At 40.6% G+C, this 21,885-nt stretch overlaps 1 protein-coding gene across 1 annotated transcript; it reads left to right on the forward strand.

Annotated features, from left to right (window-relative positions):
• The first annotated feature begins 2,231 nt into the window (after positions 1 to 2,231).
• On the forward strand, positions 2,232 to 12,250 carry LOC117404984 (uncharacterized). The gene is made up of 5 exons (XM_059014525.1): positions 2,232 to 2,266; positions 6,876 to 7,010; positions 8,413 to 8,477; positions 10,429 to 10,811; positions 10,941 to 12,250. The coding sequence occupies exons 1-5, from the start codon at positions 2,247 to 2,249 to the stop codon at positions 11,067 to 11,069; spliced, it is 732 nt and encodes a 243-aa protein (XP_058870508.1). The 5' UTR covers positions 2,232 to 2,246; the 3' UTR covers positions 11,070 to 12,250.
• Positions 12,251 to 21,885: the final 9,635 nt, after the last annotated feature.

Raw genomic sequence — 21,885 nt, forward strand, 5'->3', positions numbered from 1 at the left:
CCCTCCCTCTATATTAAACACAATCGCTCCCTCCCTCTATATTAAACAGAATCCATCACCCCTCCCTCTATATTAAACACAATCGCTCCCTCCCTCTATATTAAACACAATCGCTCCCTCCCTCTATATTAAACAGAATCCATCACCCCTCCCTCTATATTAAACACAATCGCTCCCTCCCTCTATATTAAACACAATCGCTCCCTCCCTCTATATTAAACACAATCGCTCCCTCCCTCTATATTAAACACAATCGCTCCCTCCCTCTATATTAAACACAATCGCTCCCTCCCTCTATATTAAACAGAATCCATCACCCCTCCCTCTATATTAAACACAATCGCCCCCTCCCTCTATATTAAACACAATCGCCCCCTCCCTCTATATTAAACAGAATCCATCATCCCTCCCTCTATATTAAACACAATCGCCCCCTCCCTCTATATTAAACAGAATCCATCATCCCTCCCTCTATATTAAACACAATCGCTCCCTCCCTCTATATTAAACACAATCGCTCCCTCCCTCTATATTAAACACAATCGCTCCCTCCCTCTATATTAAACACAATCGCTCCCTCCCTCTATATTAAACAGAATCCATCACCCCTCCCTCTATATTAAACACAATCGCCCCCTCCCTCTATATTAAACACAATCGCCCCCTCCCTCTATATTAAACAGAATCCATCATCCCTCCCTCTATATTAAACACAATCGCCCCCTCCCTCTATATTAAACAGAATCCATCACCCCTCCCTCTATATTAAACACAATCGCTCCCTCCCTCTATATTAAACACAATCGCTCCCTCCCTCTATATTAAACACAATCGCTCCCTCCCTCTATATTAAACACAATCGCTCCCTCCCTCTATATTAAACAGAATCCATCACCCCTCCCTCTATATTAAACACAATCGCCCCCTCCCTCTATATTAAACACAATCGCCCCCTCCCTCTATATTAAACACAATCGCCCCCTCCCTCTATATTAAACACAATCGCTCCCTCCCTCTATATTAAACACAATCGCTCCCTCCCTCTATATTAAACACAATCGCCCCCTCCCTCTATATTAAACACAATCGCTCCCTCCCTCTATATTAAACACAATCGCCCCCTCCCTCTATATTAAACAGAATCCATCATCCCTCCCTCTATATTAAACACAATCGCCCCCTCCCTCTATATTAAACACAATCGCTCCCTCCCTCTATATTAAACAGAATCCATCACCCCTCCCTCTATATTAAACACAATCGCTCCCTCCCTCTATATTAAACAGAATCCATCATCCCTCCCTCTATATTAAACACAATCGCCCCCTCCCTCTATATTAAACACAATCGCCCCCTCCCTCTATATTAAACACAATCGCCCCCTCCCTCTACACTGCAGGCTGTGCAGCATCTGACTCCCGTTACTGCGTGACCTGGTGTCGTCTTTTCCGGCTGAGTTCACGCAGATTGCCAGCTTGTTCCAACTGCAGACCCGCGTCTTTAGACGCACGACGTGCGCAGACTCTCCAACGTTAATGTTGTTATTGTGAAGCACCTCGCGAATGGTTGGGAGCATGCGCAGTTGAAAATGAATTAAAATGAAAAAATGTAAATCAAGGTATGGCTTTATTAACACAATTTCAGGGTGTCCTAGTGCTGTGGAAAGGAAGCGTCTAGGTGTCCATCTGGAGAAGCCGGAAAAGTAATGCGTACGTCTTTGTGAATTTTAAAAAAATGCGTTTTGGGAACTTACTTTGGGTTATGGAACTAGAATTTTATAATCGACATTAACATTACTGTCTTTAAAATAGTTATATATGGGCTATTCACGTTTCGGTGTAAAAGCCGCAATCATTACAGCATCCAGAAACTGTCTACGGAAAGGGCCCGGTTTACGCAGTGAATGTCACGACATTGCAAGAGGTATGACACAGGCCCGGTTTACGCAGTGAATGTCACGACATTGCAAGAGGTATGACACAGGCCCGGTTTACGCAGTGAATGTCACGACATTGCAAGAGGTATGACACAGGCCCGGTTTACGCAGTGAATGTCACGACATTGCAAGAGGTATGACACAGGCCCGGTTTACGCAGTGAATGTCACGACATTGCAAGAGGTATGACACAGGCCCGGTTTACGCAGTGAATGTCACGACATTGCAAGAGGTATGACACAGGCCCGGTTTACGCAGTGAATGTCACGACATTGCAAGAGGTATGACACAGGCCCGGTTTACGCAGTGAATGTCACGACATTGCAAGAGGTATGACACAGGCCCGGTTTTTGGGATGGAACCGCATAACAGTCTCGCGTTTTGATTGGTCCATGTCTGTCACATGAATATGTCGTCACACGAGTGGAAAAGCTTGCAGGCATTTTTAACATTGTGATCAGAGAGATAGAGAGTGATCTGCTTTCCACAACCTTACCATTCAAATATAATGTGGTATTACGCTGTACTGATAAAACAAACTATGGGTGATTACTTTATATGAATTATCATGTTATGCACGAATGTAAGAATTGGCTTTCTGTGGTGGTGTATTTTTTTCTTTCAAGTAGCATATATCTATAATCGTTTTTGTGATATATTTTAATATAAAATGTATACACTATTGCAGTTTTGTTAGAGGATACATTAGTTTACCTCTTATGTAATCACAGTTTTACATATAGACTGCCCCTTTTTTCATTTACGTCGCAAATTCTGGGCCGCTTTGCTTTTCAGATAATGTCCCAAATTCTGGGCCGCTTTGCATTTTCGAATTCAGCCCAATTTTGGGGACTCAGCTGACAGCCGAGCTTCTAAGTCATCCATGCAGTTTACCATAAACTGGATCGTGAATTCATTTGAGAGTAACCCTTAGTACATGAATCAAAGTTAATGTATTTTTTACTCTCCCCAGAAAACATTTAGGAACATGGTATACCAAAAAAAAAAGGACATCTCATTTGCTTATGTAATGTCCATCAATATATAGTGAGGCGTAGGGGTTTATCAGAACTTCTGGGTTTAAGAGACCAGTGCCCTTCAACAACTTCAAATAAATCCTATTGTATCGTATTAGTTAACATTTCCCTTATCTATTCCTGATAGTTTATACTGTAGGTCAGGGGTTTTCAACTTTTTTTTGAAACTGTACACCTTCTATCTGGAGGTTTCAGCTCGAGTACCCCTTTACAATTTTCGCTCAACTGAACGGTACCTCAGTTACAATAAAATGGAGAATAATCTGATGACCAAACCCCCCCCTGTGGGTTCCGGGGGTCCCCGAGACTTGAAAATCGGTACGGAGGTCCACCTCGGGGCCCCTGTCGATCCCTCCAAGTGACGTGTCCCCAGCTAGAAAGGACACCAGTTTAGACTTTTTTTCCAACCTGGAGCTCAAAAGCTATTGGAAATGCAACCTTGACATGCCATCATGCTGAAAATGTGTAAATTTGTTGAAAATGTAGCATTTGAAAACAGGTGGTTCCCTGTGAAAGAGGGCCCCTAGACATGACCCTAGGAAGTTCAACCCAGTTTCTAGGCCCCAGGGTCATGGAGATATGACCCAGAAAAGGGTAGTTTTTGGACATTTTTGACAGGGCGTATCTCGGGTTCTGTGGGGGTTAGGAACTTGATTTTTTTTTTATGGTGGGGCCCCATGGGGCCCCACACAAGGAGTCACCATTTTCATGGTTCAGATGCCAGGACGGCTTGGCAAAGTGAATTTTTTCATCATGACATGAGTTTTTGGGTGAACCACCACACCGTTTTAGTGGTTTGGGGTGCTCCCCTGAGTCTATATCACTTTGAATGGTGGTTGTACGTGCTCTGATTCGAGAGATATGACTGAAAATGTGTTTTTTTAACACTGCCATAGACATGAATGGGGCTGAATACCCGAAAATATATTTTGCAAAGAATTGCTACGGTGGGTGTATGCGTGCAGGGGTTGCATGGTGGTCTGTGCATGTAGGGGTTGCATGGTAGTGTGTGCATGTAGGGGTTGCATGGTGGTGTGTGTGTGTGCAGGGGTTGCATGGTGGGTGTATGCGTGCAGGGGTTGCATGGTGGTCTGTGCATGTAGGGGTTGCATGGTGGTGTGTGTGTGTGCAGGGGTTGCATGGTGGTCTGTGCATGTAGGGGTTGCATGGTGGGTGTATGCGTGCAGGGGTTGCATGGTGGTCTGTGCATGTAGGGGTTGCATGGTGGTGTGTGTGTGTGCAGGGGTTGCATGGTGGGTGTATGCGTGCAGGGGTTGCATGGTGGGTGTATACGTGCAGGGGTTGCATGGTGGTCTGTGCATGTAGGGGTTGCATGGTGGTGTGTGTGTGTGTGCAGGGGTTGCATGGTGGGTGTATGCGTGCAGGGGTTGCATGGTGGTCTGTGCATGTAGGGGTTGCATGGTAGTGTGTGCAGGGGTTGCATGGTGGTGTGTGCGTGTGCAGGGGTTGCATGGTGGTACACGTGTGTGGAGGGGAATTGGAGTTCAGGTTTTGCGCAAAAGAGGGGCGGGGAAAAGAAAAATTACTACAATCATTTATTTTCACTATTAGTCTTTAATAAAGGAAAATGACTGCTTAAATTAATTTTCACGTATCTATTTCAGTGCAGTGTAGTTTCTTCATGTAATAAGCAATACGTTTTTTTTAACATTTACATTTTATTTCGGTTTTTTCATAAAAAAAAAAAAAAAGATTTCTGGGGAGAATAAAAAATACATTAACTTCGATTCATGTACTAAGGGTTACTCGCAAATGAATTCACGATCCAGTTTATGGTAAACTGCATGGATGACTTAGAAACTTGGCTGTCAGCTGAGTCCCCAAAACTGGGCTGAATTCGAAAATGCAAAGCGGCCCAGAATTCGGGCGTTATCTAAAAACCAAAGCGGCCCAGAATTTGCGACGTAAATGAAAACAGGGGCAGTCTATATGTAAAACTGTGATTACATAAGAGATAAACTAATGTATCCTCTAACAAAACTGCAATAGTGTATACATTTTATATTAAAATATATCGCAAAAACGATTATAGATATATGCTACTTGAAAGAAAAAAGTACACCACCACTGAAAGCCAATTCTTACGTTCATGCATTAACATGATAATTCATATAAAGTAATCACCCATAGTTTGTTATATCAGTACAGCATAATACCACATTATATTTGAATGGTAAGGTTGTGGAAAGCAGATCACTCTCTCTCTCTGATCACAATGTTAAAAATGCCTGCACGCTTTTTCCACTCGTGTGACGACATATTCATGTGACAGAGATGGACCAATCAAAACGCGAGACTGTTATGCGGTTCCATCCCAAAAACCGGGCCTGTGTCATACCTTCATTGCAACGTCGAATGTGGAGTTCAAGGCTGTGGAGTGCCATTCCCCCGCACTAGGATATGATCATAATGCTATCGTAGATGTATTGACACAAAACCATCAGAACTGAGTGAGAAGCGGTGTGCCAAACCTCAGATGAGATCTTGCCTAGAGGAGGGTGAACTTCACAAACAAATACAGCATCACCTTCGGGGTCAGTTTCTATCTGCAACGCGCCCAGCTGTCACAATCGTGTGTAAATAAATAAAGTGAATCATAGACAACAACATAAGACTGCCAAGGATGTGTTGGTCCAAGCTAACAATCTAATGCAGGGGAGATTATTATTATTATTATTATTATTATTATTATTAGTGAATAACTTGTCATATTATTATCGCCAGCCTGGCTATACAGCATATACAGTGTGTCAAAGTTTGGAATAGCATAAATTGTAACGAAATTTGGTTTAGTTCAATATAATAAAATGACAAGTGATGTTATAAAATTAGTTAAATGTCATATTTTAAATTAACAGAATGTTAGCTTTTTACAGGCACTCTATATGCTGAGGCTGAAAGAATCTGTTCAGTCTTGAATAAAGAAGACTACGCGGTGATCTGATTCAAGCAGGACTTTTTTTGACCTGGGGTCACAAATGGAGATTAGATAAAGGGGCATTCAGAACAGAAAATAGGAGGCACTTTTTTACACAGAGAATCGTGAGGGTCTGGAACCAACTCCCCAGTAATGTTGTTGAAGCTGACACCCTGGGATCCTTCAAGAAGCTGCTTGATGAGATTCTGGCATCAATAAGCTACTAACAACCAAACGAGCAAGATGGGCTGAATGGCCTCCTCTCGTTTGTAAACTTTCTTAGTGAATGAAGGGGATTGTAAGAGCACAGTGCAGGGGATTGTAAGAGCACAGTGCAGGGGATTGTAAGAGCACAGTGCAGGGGATTGTAAGAGCACAGTACAGGGGATTGTAAGAGCACAGTACAGGATTGTAAGAGCACAGTACAGGGGATTGTAAGAGCACAGTACAGGGGATTGTAAGAGCACAGTACAGGGGATTGTAAGAGCACAGTACAGGGGATTGTAAGAGCACAGTACAGGGGATTGTAAGAGCACAGTACAGGGGATTGTAAGAGCACAGTACAGGGGATTGTAAGAGCACAGTACAGGATTGTAAGAGCACAGTACAGTGGATTGTAAGAGCACAGTACAGGGGATTGTAAGAGCACAGTACAGGATTGTAAGAGCACAGTACAGGGGATTGTAAGAGCACAGTACAGGGGATTGTAAGAGCACAGTGGGCCTCCAGGAACAGGTTTGAGAAACACTGCATTACAAATCTGGTCTGTATTGGCATGTGTGTGTATACGGGCTGAGGATAGACCTTTTAGGAACTACAGTGTGCACGTTATTAGGGAGACAATTCATATGTGTGCTATTACTTCCAGCACGTCTCTAGAATGTAAATTACAACAAAAATAAATGATCAGGCTTGAGTTCATTGAGTTTCATACCCATTTTTATTATTTTTTTTATTGTTTTAGGACTTCAAAAAGCATTCCACTGAGCTGTCAGAGGTGGGCATATCAACAAGGCAGTGCTCTTACTGAAAGGGATGTACACACAGAAATGGCTGCCATAGTCACAACACAGAGAGAAGCGAATCTATTTGCTCTGGGGTAAGTTCTTAAAAGACTGGCACACTTTTTCTTGAGTGGAGTCTAGTTCTGGGTGGAAAGTTGTATTTTATTTTGTGTTCGCTGTTATTAATTGATGATGTGTTCAGAAAGTCATGAATTGGAAGCTAAGGATCTGCTACCCCAACAGATCTTGTGCGTTCCTGTTTTTATCAGCAGTATTTAATGAAAAATAAATATTCACGTTGATCCCAGGGTTTTCTGGTTTTCATCCTAGCTGAGCTCTCAATTAAGTGATCCAACCTTTCAATAAACTAATAATTGGGTTGATTGACCATTTTGCATCGTTTTCTGCTCCAAAATAATAGCCGATTTCTGCTTGTTTATTCAATGTCTTGGTAACTGCAACTCTGTAACTGTTCAAGAGCTGAAAACAATGACAAAGGCCTATATATATATATATATATATATATATATATATATATATATATATATATATATATATAATAGTTTAGGAGGTAGGGCTGTTTGGAGAGAGATGTGGGAAGGGTGGAGGAAGAGAGGAGATGGAGAACTATGGCAGAGGACAGCTATGGAGGAAATGCATCAGTGAAGTGGAGCAGCAATACTGCAGGCCATGTGCTCACCCTGAAAATAGGATAATGAGAAAGAATGAATGAGATATTAGTTTAGATAAGTGTTCAATTAGCCATTGAGCATTCAGCTGGAACTGAAACCAAAAGGCACTGGGGTCAGGAGGATCAGGATTGAGCTTGACAGTACTAGGGTTAGAGAACACTTTTACCAATACAAAATCTATATTTCACCCTGCTAATGTTGTATTTTTATATAAACTTTCCTATAGGTATAGTTATATAATCAATTATTTTACCCAGCACATATACCATTTTGATTTGAATAAAATACCTCCGCTTCACCAAAGAAAATGTTACTGAATTCTGTCTTCAGTGTGGAATGGGTGTCTGTCCTGTCAAGTTGTGCTGGTTTTGACAGAGACACAGACACATACATTTTGAATTGTATATATTCAATTATGTACATTCTAGAACTTTGATTTACATAATGTATTGCTAATTAACACAGTGCAGAGTGCAGGCAGACACTTCGTATCGACATCCCAATTCACAAAGGCAATTAAGTTATATGCATTTTATCATTAACTTTTTTAGTTGCCTTGGAAAAGTGCATCAGCCGAATTAATAAATACTAGTGGTAGTTTAAAGGCACTTGTAAAGCCATTGGTTTCTTGTGTGAACTTAGAACTAAGGACCTTGTAGAGGCTTTACATGTTAACTTAGGGAACAACTTACGCATAGCTGGTGCAACCCAGCCCTGGTGTTTTGAAACAGTGCTCATTCCACTTCAGACACAACTTAGTGATTTATCTGTGTGTGTGTGTGTGTGTGTGTGTCTCTTTTCCCAGCCTGTGCCGGAAACAAGACCCTGAAGAGAACAAATGGATTCAGGACTTCTGCCGTCTTGAAATGTGTAAGTTATTCCTGATGATTTGTGACTGGTTTCTACTGGGTTCACATCATTCTGACCATTGACTGTCTTTGATCTCTCTGTTTCTCTTTCTCACTTTCTTTCTCTCCTGTCTCTGCCACCCTCTCTCTCAACCCCCCATTCTCCCCTGTCTCTCCTGCCCTCTCTACCCCCCTTCTCTCCCACCCTGTCTCTCTCCCAACCTGTCTCTCTCACTCCCCGTCTCTCTCTTTCCCTGTCTCTTTCTCCCCTTGTCTCAAATTCAAATGTTCTTTATTGGCATGACTATATTACAAGTACAGTATTGCCAAATCAACAATACTAAACATTACACATGTATGAGCAGAACAGCCCCCTTCCCCAGGAACAGTACACCTGCCCCCTCCCTCGCTCCCTCCCCATTGATTGTAACACATCTCATGTGTGGCTGCAGGGTGTCACACACTGTCTTTTAGGCCGTGGCAGGTGGATACATATTTGGCTGCTGGATTTGCAGTAGGATGGGCTCTTTAATGCTGTCCGAGAGGGGTTTCAATTTTGGTATTTGGCTTTCAAATTTAGGTATATATTTCCCCCGTATTTCTATGTATTTTGAGCACTATAACAGGAACGCACATGTATGTGTCACTTTACTGTTGGAGCAGTGCGGATTTGTTGTTTTTCTTGATTTTATAGCTATTTCGGTTTGAAGTACATTTGCTAAATTGGGTTCTTAAAAAAAAATAAAAACACCAATCAATGAAATAAAATGGTTAAATAATACTTGTGTGGTGTTTGCCTACGAGACTAACAAGGTATGCATAGGGTTTGTTGGATCTCCATGCAAAATAAACTTGATTATACCGAGTTTGTCACTCGATATTTTGAAAGTTATCAATATAGAACAGTCTTGATATTTTGATGATATCGATATTGTTCGATATCTATAATAATGCCCACCCCTATTTTTAATTATTACTGTTACCGCATTAGCAACGATGTGGTGTCTGAGTGACAGTACCTGAAACGAATACAATCATACAGTGAGGAGGCCCTCTACAGAGATTGAAACAGATTCCCACACACACCACATTACTGTAAAGTGATGAATGTACGTAATGCTTACTTTCAACTGACTATTCAATACTGAATATAAAAAGCACACGCTCTTGTAAACAATCCGACAAGGCGATCTTACGAAGGGGGTTCCAAACACTAGAAGCAATTAGACATTTTAAAATTATTGTTATTATTGTGCTTTACTTTGATTTGATTCAAGATTTCTCATAGATTTTTTTTATATCAATTTAGAATCTGAAACGGGGGCACTGAATCTAAACTGGACAGGCCAGGCCCCCTAAGGCCCGCCCATAACGCAGGGCCTGGATGAACTCTGGGAAAATAACACAAATGGTGCTGCCAAACATAACTCCCTACATTTAAATAACAGAAACTAGGCTGTTAGCAAACGTTGGCAGTATCTGGTGATATATGTTTTATTAGCGGCCCTCAGAAGTGATGTCGGATTTCTTTTTTGAACCTTGCCACCTTACAATTGTCTACATTTTTTTTAATGCTGCGTAGCGTTAAATGGAAATGTTTATCTACTGAAAATTGTGGGCTACCAACATTTGTGGTGGGCTACCACAGTTTATCTTTTGGTAGCCCATCGGTCTACCACACAATAGTGATTTGTCCACCCCTGACTCTATATACCATGCTGCGATGTTTGCCCAAAAAAAGAACCTGCAATAGAATGAGTTGTCATTTGGAATAAAATCTGGAGATTACATATAATTCCTATTTAATATACAAATTGAACTTTGCAGTGACAGATGTTGATCACTTTATATTTCATGGAGATCTGATTTGTTTTGATAGTTGATGTTTCACTTTTTAAAGCTTGTGTATGGGCCACATAGGTGGGACAAGTTGTGTTTCATGCTTTCACTCATAATGAGCTGTCTGTTCACAGCCAAAGATTACCCAAATAAACTGGCCAGAATGGTGGAGAAGCACACGCACATGGAAATGCCCTTAGTGTTCCCAGAAGGATACAGCTTGCGAATCGCCGCACTCAAGAACACAGTCTTACGGGGAAGAAAGGACATGATGGAGGCTTGGCAAGAGCTGTACCTGCCTCAGTCCGAGATGATGGTCGTCATTGGAGCCATCGACAACTTCCCCTGCTTGGCTGAGGGGCTGCAGTTGATCGTTATGGTTGACAGCAAGGGCAACGTCTACGCCTACGAAAATGAAGTTTTACACAAAATAGCATGTACTGTAGAGGAATTCTTCACACGAAGAAGTCTACAGTCTTCAGTCAGCTACAAGAAGGGAGCATACTGTGTCCAGCTGGTAAGGATTGGTTTTGAGCAGAGTTCAGAACCTGAAAACTGGGTCCTAGCATTAATATTAATGATGTGACCCTTTTAAACTATTGTGCTCTTTATTTTGTTTGTTTATTTTTTATTATTATTATTTCAGACCAAAGAGGAGTTGGAGAAGTTGCAGAAGGACAAGGATATTCAGGAAATTGAACGGCGCACGCAGGAGTTTGTACAAAGCAAACAGAAGGAGCTTGGAGAGATGCTCAACTTGTTTAGGAATAAATAAAATGAGTGGTGTGGTTTTGAGCAGGTTCATTTTCTCATGTACTGACACCCGAGTGTTTTGGAGTATAGTCGTGCTTTTAAAATGCCTGACTGGCTCATTACTCAAACAGGTTCCTTTCTCTGTGTCACCTGATTGCAATTCAAGTAGTACAACGTTCAAACTCTTAATGCAATCTGGTTAATTAGGCTTCCAAGAGTTAAAAGCCAACTAATACGGTTTAAATGCATAGTATAGACAGGGCCCTAAGGAGACCTAGAAAACCTGCTGGACTACGGCCCTCCAGGACCAGGATTGGGCACCCCTGGTACAATTTCTGGACCAGAAAGAAGAGTGCCATCTACTGATCCACTAACACCACTTCCAACAGCAACCTGCTTTCCTTATACCCCATATCCACTGCACTACCCGAGCTGAGGTCAATGACGTCACACACATAGTTTAACGTGATCAAAAAAAAGACAATTGCAATAAGGCTTTATTTTGTATTAAATTCTCCCTTAATAAACATACATTTTGCATTTTTCCGCGATTAAAATTAAACACTGAAATTGAGCTTCCTGTTGATACGATACAGCCATATTATATCAGTTAAGCACCATGTTTTTATTCACGTATTTACATTTGTATAGTTAAGTAACCTACCAAATACATTTTGTGCAGAGGAAACCTGCTTTCTCATGCGCTATGTACAGTTTCATGCTGCAATGACAGGGTGCGTTGCTATGTACAGTTTCATGCTGCAATGACAGGGTGCGTTGCTATGTACAGTTTCATGCTACAATGACAGGGTGCGTTGTTGCTATGTACAGTTTCATGCTACAATGACGGTGTGTTGTTGCTATGTACAGTTTCATGCTGCAATGACAGTCAGGGTGTGTTGTTGCTATGTACAGTTTCATGCTGCAATGACAGGGTGCGTTGCTATGTACAGTTTCATGCTACAATGACAGGGTGCGTTGTTGCTATGTACAGTTTCATGCTGCAATGACAGTCAGGGTGTGTTGTTGCTATGTACAGTTTCATGCTGCAATGGCAGTCAGGGTGTGTTGTTGCTATGTACAGTTTCATGTTGCAATGGCAGTCAGGGTGTGTTGTTGCTATGTACAGTTTCATGCTGCAATGACAGGGTGCGTTGTTGCTATGTACAGTTTCATGCTGCAATGACAGTCAGGGTGTGTTGTTGCTATGTACAGTTTCATGCTGCAATGGCAGTCAGGGTGTGTTGTTGCTATGTACAGTTTCATGTTGCAATGACAGTCAGGGTGTGTTGATGCTATGTACAGTTTCATGCTGCAATGACAGTCAGGGTGTGTTGTTGCTATGTACAGTTTCATGCTGCAATGACAGTCAGGGTGTGTTGTTGCTATGTACAGTTTCATGCTGCAATGGCAGTCAGGGTGTGTTGTTGCTATGTACAGTTTCATGTTGCAATGACAGTCAGGGTGTGTTGTTGCTATGTACAGTTTCATGTTGCAATGACAGTCAGGGTGCGTTGTTGCTATGTACAGTTTCATGTTGCAATGACAGTCAGGGTGCGTTGTTCTCCCTGTAGTTTGCTTTGGTTTATTTTCATTCAGTTTATGTTTAGTTTTCAGTATGGTTTGCATACGAACGTAATCTACTGCCTTGTTGCGTAGCACAGACAGTGCATGAGTGAAATGCGTCCTTGCCAAACTCAATCACACTTTTGTTTCAGCATTTCTGGCCTCGATGCTTTACTCACATCTGTAAACTGAAGAAAACAACTGGATTTAACCACGACTTCCGTGAGAATGTTGAGACTGTATGCGGATGTAGTTCTACAAAAGTATGTTTTAAAAAGGCAGCTATCATCAGAGTAAAACAAAACATAAACCTTTAATAAACAGTACAAAATACTTACTCTAAACTATAACTTTATTAAATGTTCCAACTGTGCAAACTATATATATATATATATATATATATATATATATATATATATATATATATATATATAATATATAGTACTGTGCAAAAGTTTTAGGCAGGTGTGAAAAAATGCTGTAAAGTAAGAATGCTTTCAAAAATAGACATGTTAATAGTTTATATTTATCAATTAACAAAATGCAAAGTGAGTGAACAGAAGAAAAATCTACATCAAATCAATATTTGGTGTGACCACCCTTTGCCTTCAAAACAGCATCAATTCTTCTAGGTACTCTTGCACACAGTTTTTGAAGGAACTCGGCAGGTAGATTGGCCCAAACATCTTGGAGAACTAACCACAGTTCTGTGGATTTAGGCACCCTCAGTTGCTTCTCTCTCTTCATGTAATCCCAGACAGACTCGATGATGTTGAGATCAGGGCTCTGTGGGGGCCATACCATCACTTCCAGGTCTCCTTGTTCTTCTTTACGCTAAAGATAGTTCTTAATGACTTTCGCTGTTTGGGGTCGTTGTCATGCTGCAGAATAAATTTGGGGCCAATCAGATGCCTCCCTGATGGTATTGCATGATGGATAAGTATCTGCCTGTACTTCTCAGCATTGAGGAGACCATTAATTCTGACCAAATCCCCAACTCCATTTGGAGAAATGCAGCCCCAAACTTGCAAGGAACCTCCACCATGCTTCACTGTTGCCTGCAGACACTCATTCGTGTACCGCTGTCCAGCCCTTCGGCGAACAAACTGCCTTCTGCTACAGCCAAATATTTCAAATTTTGACTCATCAGTCCAGAGCACCTGCTGCCATTTTTCTGCACCTCAGTTCGTGTGTTTTCGTGCATAGTTGAGTTGCTTGGCCTTGTTTCCACGTCGGAGGTATGGCTTTTTGGCCGCAAGTCTTCCATGGAGGCCACTTCTGACCAGACTTCTCCGGACAGTAGATGGGTGTACCAGGGTCCCACTGTTTTCTGCCAATTCTGAGCTGATGGCACTGCTGGACATCTTCCGATTGCAAAGGGAACTAAGCATGATGTGTCTTTCATCTGCTGCAGTAAGTTTCCTTGGCCGACCACTGCGTCTACGGTCCTCAACGTTGCCCGTTTCTTTGTGCTTCTTCAAAAGAGCTTTGACAGCACATCTGGAAACCCCTGTCTGCCTTGAAATTTCTGCCTGGGAGAGACCTTGCTGATGCAGTATAACTACCTTGTGTCTTGTTGCTGTGCTCAGTCTTGCCATGGTGTATGACTTTTGACAGTAAACTGTCTTCAGCAAACTCACCTTGTTAGCTGAGTTTGGCTGTTCCTCATCCAGTTTTATTCCTCCTACACAGCTGTTTCTGTTTCAGTTAATGATTGTGTTTCAACCTACATATTGAATTGATGATCATTAGCACCTGTTTGGTATAATTGTTTAATCATACACCTGACTATATGCCTACAAAATCCCTGACTTTGTGCAAGTGTACCTAGAAGAATTGATGCTGTTTTGAAGGCAAAGGGTGGTCACACCAAATATGGATTTGATTTAGATTTTTCTGAAATCGTGGTGCACACAGGAAGGCTTCACCTTTCTCTGAGATTAACTACAAAACCACTCGAGTCAGCATGACAGCAATCCCTGAGATTAACTACAACACCACTCGAGTCAGTCAGCATGTGTGTGTGTTTGTTTGAGTGTGGGGAATGTTAAAGCCAAAATAACTCATTTCTGTACAAAGTTCAAGGCTGCAGACAGTGAAATTAGCCTAACAGTTGGAATTGTTTTTTTCCCTTGTACTATATATATATATATATATATTGAAGTGCTTGATGTCTATGGGCAGACTTACTCTGTCAATCTGCTTGAATTGTACTTCTCCTGAGATCTCAGAATAAACACAGCTTGATTGAAATCTCCACTTCTGACTTCGTCTTTAATCCCTACAGGTGCTATATTCAATAAAGATGCAATATTATTAAAGATATAAGGATGCAAACAGAGGTGATGTCACAATCCATGGAACACAATTACATCAATAGGAATTTGCCTTAGATCTACTTTAAACAAAAACAAATGGTTGTCATGCCATCAAAAACCTAAACCTACAGTAAGCCTCATGGTGATATCTTTATGACATCATTGTGACATCATATGAGACAACATTCTATGCATCCTAGCTACAACATTGTAATGTTAATCATCCGCAACAGTTTCGTTTCACTTGAAGGTCACTTTTATATTTATTTTGTAACATCTCATATTATTATTATTACTATTATTTATACTAAGAATTATTATTTTGAACGTACTTTATTGATAGAAAACGCATTGTTGTGAGAGAAATCTCGTCCCTGGACTGTTGAGTTTTTCTATTTTCTCAATGGATTCCAAAGGAGACAGCTCTCCACACTATGTGGCAAAGGGACCGTTATCTGCCCTCCATTCAGTGCTGGTCAGGACAGTAATTGAGGTATGTTCAGTGCTGGTTAGGACAGTAATTGAGGTATGTTCAGTGCTGGTTAGGACAGTAATTGAGGTATGTTCAGTGCTGGTTAGGACAGTAATTGAGGTATGTTCAGTGCTGGTTAGGACAGTAATTGAGGTATGTTCAGTGCTGGTTAGGACAGTAATTGAGGTATGTTCAGTGCTGGTTAGGACAGTAATTGAGGTATGTTCAGTGCTGGTTAGGACACTTTGCATTTAGTTAATTGATAAATATAATCTATTAACATGTCAATTTTTGAAAGCATTCTTACTTTACAGCATTTTTTCACACCTGCCTAAAACTTTTGCACAGTACTGTATATATATATATATATATATATATATATATATATATATATATATATATATATATATATATATAATGTGTGTGTGTGTGTGTTGGTAATTAGGGCACAGCTATTGCATTTATTCAGCTCGACTTTCACTACCGCACACCATTAAGCCATGGGGACACTGGTGTATATGTTGCTAGAGCATGTTGAATTAAATCTGTTGCTTCTACATTGTTGCTTCATATTTCAGGGGGCACTATTCTACAGTATTGAGAAACTGTAGAGAGAATGTTGATGGACAACACAGAAGACAATACAGAGATAATATTTCCTCTCAAAAAGCAGAAGGGAGAAAAAGTGTAGTCCAAGGAGGGAGCTGCAGGACTACAACCCCCAGAATGCCACGGGAGGGAGCCAGGATGGGGTTCATCTGGCTCCAGCCTTTAATCATTATCACCTGCCTGTTATTAGAAGGAAGGTATATAAACCTACAGAAATGTTTATTCCAGGCAGTCTCTAGCCTGTGTGAAACGAAGCTGTCAGAGAGAGAGAGAGAGAGAGAGAGAGAGAGAGAGAGAGAGAGAGAGAGAGGGAGAGAGAGGTACTGTGGTACTGTGTGAACCTTTATTGTTTTCTTCGTGTTTGTCTGCAACTTTAAAGGCCAAAATTGTATATATATATATATATATATATATATATATATATATATATATATATATATATATATGTGTGTGTGTGTGTGTGTATATATATGTGTGTAAATGAATATGATTGTGTTAGTAATATTTACCATTACCCTCATAATGTGTTATTTTTGGCTTGAATGTTTTTCTGCTTTATTTGTGTAAATAAAACTGTTCGTAAATAGAGAGAAGAAATGTGATTATTGTTATAGTTTTTTGTATTATATTATTTTGACCAGCATTCTTAATTATGCCAGGTGAGGATTTTTCTTTTCAGATGTCGCTAAATGAGTAATAATATTTGCACCTTGCGTGTCCTGAACTATAAAGTTCAAACGGCTTTGAACAAAAAGCAGGACTCGCTTTATCCATTACTTTTAAGTTGTATCAAATGAAAGCCTTTGACACAAAATGACGACTGAAAACACAACATAGGAAATTAAACGTAACAGATTATTAACATACAATTGCAGTTTAACAGAAACGCTCTAATGCTTCAGCGTCGGTAGCAAACCCGCTTTTTTTGTAATTTCTAATATTAGGCTATAGTGCCAACAAAACATTATGTTTAAAACGGTTCATAATAGTAAATCGATTATAATAGAATAAAATTCATAATGTTGCCTCCTTTAATGCCGTTCCACTACGCCTTGTGGCATTGACTGACAGATTGATCATTAACTACCAGAAATTGACCGATTAGCAAGTATTTACTTGCCTATACCAGCTATAAAATCGATAAGGCGAATCTCTTGTCACAATATCGCACACCGGTCCGCATTCATTTTATTCGCCATTTTTAGGGTTTTATTTTCAGATAGGTAACGTGCCGTACCGCACCAGCCTGGTTCCGAATCGGGTCGGACAGGCCAGTGGAAAAGGGGAGGTCTCCCATCCAAGTACTGACCAGGTCCAGCCCCGCTTAGTTTCTGAGATCTGACCAGAGCCGGCTTTCAGGGTGGGAAGGCTGTGAAGCATCTTGTTTTGTAAGGTTGCATTTGAAACCTTAGCTGGGACCAACTCAAAATGACAACCCGCTCACCTCACTTATCAAAACTGTATTTCATAGAGTTATCTTTCTCTTTTTTGTAAGTATCTCATTTCTTCTACTCATAAAAAGAAAACGCTATTGAATACAGTTTTGTAAGTGTGATTAGCGGGTTGTCAAAGTTTTGATTTTGCCATATGTATTCAATATAAATCACACCGCATTAATACAATGAAACTTACGCGTCGTGACCTGTATTGCATTCTAACTTTGTTCTGTATTGTATTCCTTTTAGAAAAGTGTCGGTAATTTGTGTTGAAGCCGCTGAGCCCACGTGCCTGTAAAACTTTCAGTTTTGTTTTCAGAAAAAAAGCAGCTGCGCGGAATAAGGCTTGTGAAATATGATGAAATAGTTTTCAGTACCGGTAGTAGCTATAACAAGCTCGCAGGTTCCTGTTCCCGAACGGACGTCTGAAGTACCGTATCCCAGGTATGCCAACTTATCGATTAATCAAAATCATTCTACATTGAAATGTGATTGAATATGCTCCGCTGAGGTGAATACACAGCCAGATACATTTCAAGAAGTCTACAATTCATGCGATTAGTTAAATCGATGTGTAAATAGGTACTCGAGCCATTAATACCGCTGAACTTTCACGTAGACAGGCGATTAAAATATTGCATTGCAAGTATTATATATTTTAAATGATTATATTTTATTTAGTTTAGAAGTGTAAGGGTGATATAAAACAGGGACAATCTGTAATCTTTCGCTTTGTTAGCAAGAATTCTCCACCTGTCCGGTCACTGCGAGCAATGAACTGCTGAGTAACTAACAATGTGGAAACCGTGAAGCACTTTCTCTGCGCACTGTGTAAAAAATAAATAAAAATTATTATGAAGTATTAATCATCACCCCCGACTTTAAACCTCACGAACTTCAGAACTAAATATACTGTAGCGTGCACGGGGGAAGGCAGCAGTGGGGCTGGTAGGTGACGTATTCACACACAGACATAAGCCCGATCGATATACGCTCCTTTCAAAGGTGCGGCTCTTTTGTACAGCGGGATCGGCGCTGTGCTTTAGTGCGAGAGGTCCCGGGTTCGTGCCTGCCCCTCCGCCTGTGTATGGATCGCCTCGCCCTGTGGGATGCGCCTGCCTGCGGGAACCAGGATCGCTGCAATACAATGAAACGCTTATACTTCGTTTACATGTCAGCCGTTCGGATAAATGAGCTATTAACGAGCAAAATGGGCTGAATGGCCTCCTCTCGTTTGTAAACTTTCTTATGTTCTGTTCTGTTGCCTGCGCAGTGTACCTTTGGGTGCGTCCGTCTTGCAGATCTACACCATTGAGGCAAGCTGGGCTCGCTGCCTGAGGCTCAGTCTGACGTCACGCGCAAGCTATAGAAAACGCCTCGTCTAGCAGCAGTCACGCACTTGTAAACATTGAACTACATGGCTATGACATGATTATTGAGTGATTTCATTATTTGTTGTTTAAGTACTAAATACACATTATTTTGTAAGAATACGTTTTTTGTTACAACTCATTAAATGATATGTGTGTGAGTGTTTATGGTGCATTAAATCATTCACATAATTATTATTAGTTTATTTAGCACAGACTTACAGAGACTAGGGTGTGTGAACTATGCATCAGCTGCAGAGTCACTTACAATTACATCTCACCCGAAAGACGGAGCACAATGAGGTTAAGTGACTTGCTCAGGGTCACACAATGAGTTAGTGGCTGAAATGGGATTTGAACCGGGGACCGCCTGGTTACAAGCCCTTTTCTTTAACCACTGGACCACACAGCCTCCTAAACAACATAACATGTATTCATGATGAATGGTATCTTATTAATATTTATTGATTGATTTATTAGCAGGCGTCCTTACCCAGGGCTACTTACAGTTGTCACAAAATATAGACATTTCAAGAATCAATAAGGGCAAGTACAGTACACAATAACTTCAGTCTTAATAAGAGCACAGCATACCACACATGATTCAATGCAGGCCCAGTTCAAGCAAGAGCAGATAATATGGCGATAGTTACATCAGGGTTAGGTATGAGTGCTGAGTGCAGTGGAGTGGAAAACAGACACAACTACAATAACACAGACCCAGTTAACAATAAGGCCAATTCAAGTGCAGGACTGGAATACAGATCTGATAAGGAGCAATAGTAGGGAGCAGCAAGATGGGGGCAGAGGAGTACAAGTTAAAGGGCATGTAAGCTTGAGTGATATTGAAGAGAGGAGGCTTTTCATTTACATTACTACACAGCACTATGTTGTACTTAATGTTGAACTAATCTAGGATGATTGCTAATCTTACTCTGTGAAACCAACTCTCTATATGTGTTAGAATGAATTTAGTACATTAACATTGTATATATTTAATCTTTTTTATTGATGTATGTAATATATACTGTGAAAACGGCTGTTGGCAGCTTTATTGTCTCATTAGAAATGGCTAGTTATATGTCATTGGCCTCCGCTGAGAAGGGAGCAGCAGTAGTTTCAGTGTTGTGCTCTACAGGTGATTCGTGATCTCTGCATAGTTTCTTTGGTCCACAGCCGCAGACAGCCCCCTGCAGCTGCGCTCGACTGTCGAATCTGCACAGATTTGCAAAGGTGGAGCTGCGTGATGTCACACAGAATCCCTCACAACACAAGATTCTGTGCCGATCTGTGCAAAACTAAGGAAATCTGCAAATATTATTGCTACAGGAATGCACCCCATTACTGAATGTTCTGTAAACCTTCAAGTTACAGAGTAAATAATGAACTACAATACCCAGAAGACTTTGCTCTAAATTAAACCAAACGGCAAGAAGTAAAAAGGGCGCTGAACAGAAATAGAATGAAGAATGGCTTGAAGAACGACCAAAGCCTGTTTTGTGTTCTCTGCATGCAGAGCTCTGTTTCACTCTAAGTCTATTTGATACCTCATTCAGTCACTTCAGAGCACCAGCTTACGATACTTATGAAAGAAAATAAAGAAAAGTTGTTTTTGAGAACAGCAAGGTGGGGTGGGATTTAAATAGAGGTCTGATACTGAGCAATGGTAGAGAGCAGCAAGGTGGGATTTAAATAGAGGTCTGATACTGAGCAATGGTAGAGAACAGCAAGGTGGGATTTATATAGAGGTCTGATACTGAGCAATGGCAGAGAGCAGCAAGGTGGGGTGGGATTTAAATAGAGGTCTGATACTGAGCAATGGTAGAGAGCAGCAAGGTGGGATTTATATAGAGGTGTGATACTGAGCAATGGTAGAGAACAGCAAGGTGGGATTTAAATAGAGGTCTGATACTGAGCAATGGTAGAGAGCAGCAAGGTGGGATTTATATAGATGTCTGATACTGAGCAATGGCAGAGAACAGCAAGGTGGGATTTAAATAGAGGTGTGATACTGAGCAATGGTAGAGAGCAGCAAGGTGGGATTTATATAGAGTTATGATACTGAGCAATGGCAGAGAGCAGCAAGGTGGGATTTAAATAGAGGTGTGATACTGAGCAATGGTAGAGAACAGCAAGGTGGGATTTAAATAGAGGTCTGATACTGAGCAATGGCAGAGAGCAGCAAGGTGGGATTTATATAGAGGTCTGATACTGAGCAATGGCAGAGAACAGCAAGGTGGGATTTAAATAGAGGTCTGATACTGAGCAATGGCAGAGAACAGCAAGGTGGGATTTATATAGAGGTATGATACTGAGCAATGGTAGAGAACAGCAAGGTGGGATTTAAATAGAGGTCTGATACTGAGCAATGGTAGAGAGCAGCAAGGTGGGATTTAAATAGAGGTCTGATACTGAGCAGTGGTAGAGAGCAGCAAGGTGGGGTGGGATTTAAATAGAGGTCTGATACTGATATATATATGTGTGTGTATATATATATGTGTGTAAATGAATATGATTGTGTTAGTAATATTTACCATTACCCTCATAATGTGTTATTTTTGGCTTGAATGTTTTTCTGCTTCATTTGTGTAAATAAAACTGTTCGTAAATAGAGAGAAGAAATGTGATTATTGTTATAGTTTTTTGTATTATATTATTTTGACCAGAATTCTTAATTATGCCAGGTGAGGTTTTTTTTTTCAGATGTCGCTAAATGTGTAATAATATTTGCACCTTGCGTGTCCTGAACTATAAAGTTCAAACGGCTTTGAACAAAAAGCAGGACTCGCTTTATCCATTACTTTTAAGTTGTATCAAATGAAAGCCTTTGACACAAAATGACGACTGAAAACACAACTTAGGAACTTAAACGTAACAGATTATTAACATACAATTGCAGTTTAACAGAAACGCTCTAATGCTTCAGCGTCGGTAGCAAACCCGCTTTTTTTGTAATTTCTAATATTAGGCTATAGTGCCAACAAAACATTATGTTTAAAACGGTTCATAATAGTAAATCGATTATAATAGAATAAAATTCATAATGTTGCCTCCTTTAATGCCGTTC

This window comes from Acipenser ruthenus, chromosome 48 (assembly GCF_902713425.1).
Source record: "Acipenser ruthenus chromosome 48, fAciRut3.2 maternal haplotype, whole genome shotgun sequence".
Classification (NCBI taxonomy): Eukaryota; Metazoa; Chordata; class Actinopteri; order Acipenseriformes; family Acipenseridae; genus Acipenser; species Acipenser ruthenus.

Bases quoted from the DNA above. Each gene is read 5' to 3' on its own strand.
- LOC117404984 (XM_059014525.1), top strand. From the start codon at position 2,247: ATGTCACGACATTGCAAGAG. The intron at 2,267-6,875 runs GTATGACACAGG...TTATTGTTTTAG, and splicing joins ATGTCACGACATTGCAAGAG to GACTTCAAAAAGCATTCCAC. The intron at 8,478-10,428 runs GTAAGTTATTCC...GTCTGTTCACAG, and splicing joins CTTCTGCCGTCTTGAAATGT to CCAAAGATTACCCAAATAAA.